Source organism: Lampris incognitus, chromosome 2 (assembly GCF_029633865.1).
Source record: "Lampris incognitus isolate fLamInc1 chromosome 2, fLamInc1.hap2, whole genome shotgun sequence".
Taxonomy (NCBI): Eukaryota; Metazoa; Chordata; class Actinopteri; order Lampriformes; family Lampridae; genus Lampris; species Lampris incognitus.
In genome coordinates this window covers 8,670,310-8,671,980 of record NC_079212.1, presented here as the reverse complement: position 1 = coordinate 8,671,980, position 1,671 = coordinate 8,670,310, and the positions used below count along the sequence as shown (strand labels likewise).

At 52.1% G+C, this 1,671-nt stretch overlaps 1 protein-coding gene across 1 annotated transcript in view; it reads left to right on the top strand.

The window, feature by feature from the left end:
* The window catches only part of pnpla1 (patatin-like phospholipase domain containing 1), a 13,174-nt gene extending 11,977 nt beyond the window's left edge, over window positions 1-1,197 (top strand). The window contains exon 9 of the mRNA XM_056275092.1: window positions 1,116-1,197. Coding sequence (XP_056131067.1) covers window positions 1,116-1,197 — 82 coding nt within the window. The remainder of the gene's footprint in view (window positions 1-1,115) is intronic.
* Window positions 1,198-1,671: the final 474 nt, after the last annotated feature.

Here is a 1,671-nt window from a genome sequence, read left to right as displayed (position 1 = left end):
CCTGTCTCTCCATCTCCTCTCCCTGTCTCTCCATCTCCTCTCCCTGTCTCTATCTCTTCTCCATCTCCTCTCTCCGTCTCTCCATCTCCTCTCCCTGTCTCTCCATCTCCTCTCCCTGTCTCTCCATCTCCTCTCCCTGTCTCTCCATCTCCTCTCCCTGTCTCTATCTCTTCTCCGTCTCTCCATCTCCTCTCCCTGTCTCTATCTCTTCTCCGTCTCTCCATCTCCTCTCCCTGTCTCTCCATCTCCTCTCCCTGTCTCTCCATCTCCTCTCCCTGTCTCTCCATCTCCTCTCCCTGTCTCTATCTCTTCTCCATCTCCTCTCTCCGTCTCTCCATCTCCTCTCTCCGTCTCTCCATCTCCTCTCCCTGTCTCTCCATCTCCTCTCCCTGTCTCTCCATCTCCTCTCCCTGTCTCTATCTCTTCTCCGTCTTTCCATCTCCTCTCCCTGTCTCTATCTCTTCTCCGTCTCTCCATCTCCTCTCCCTGTCTCTCCATCTCCTCTCCCTGTCTCTCCATCTCCTCTCCCTGTCTCTATCTCTTCTCCGTCTCTCCATCTCCTCTCCCTGTCTCTATCTCTTCTCCGTCTCTCCATCTCCTCTCCCTGTCTCTATCTCTTCTCCGTCTCTCCATCTCCTCTCCCTGTCTCTATCTCTTCTCCGTCTCTCCATCTCCTCTCCCTGTCTCTATCTCTTCTCCGTCTCTCCATCTCCTCTCCCCGTCTCTCCATCTCCTCTCCCTGTCTCTCCATCTCCTCTCCCTGTCTCTATCTCTTCTCCATCTCTCCATCTCCTCTCCCTGTCTCTCCATCTCCTCTCTCCGTCTCTCCATCTCCTCTCCCCGTCTCTATCTCTTCTCCGTCTCTCCATCTCCTCTCCCTGTCTCTATCTCTTCTCCGTCTCTCCATCTCCTCTCCCTGTCTCTATCTCTTCTCCGTCTCTCCATCTCCTCTCCCTGTCTCTCCATCTCCTCTCCCCGTCTCTCCATCTCCTCTCCCTGTCTCTTCTCCATCTCCTCTCCCCGTCTCTCCATCTCCTCTCCCTGTCTCTCCATCTCCTCTCCCCGTCTCTCCATCTCCTCTCCCTGTCTCTATCTCTTCTCCGTCTCTCTCTCAGGGTGAACTCCATGGTCATCCTGACGCGGCGGTTAAACATCGAGGCAGATTACGAAGTCCCAAATCGGAAACAACAAGGCTAGCAGTACACTACAGCCGACCGCTGGTCACACACTCCCCCCTTTTCCCTCCCCCATCGTACAAACCTCTGACCCCGCTGACCCCACCAGGGCCTCCGTCCTGCTGCACCCGGATCAGGAACCAGAGTCCCAAAAGGGAGAAGAGACGTCTGCCGTGACAATGCTCCATCACAGGATGGAGAACATAGAGAAGAGAGACTCATGGGTTGAGCTGTAGCTTTTTTTTATGATGCCAGAGATACCGATGCCTTGCACGAATGATGCTGGGAAATTCCAGCGTTGGAAAATTTCAGGCTGCTTTTGAAAAGGTATTGGAGGTGAGCGGAACAGGGACGACGAATACTGCGGAGAGAAACTGAGCCGTTAAGAAATTCAAAGGTGGATTTTTAGCTTTTATTAACGACTTAACATACAAATATTACATTCTGTATGTTTTATTATACTTTTAATATTTCATATATGAATTGCAACTGTTAA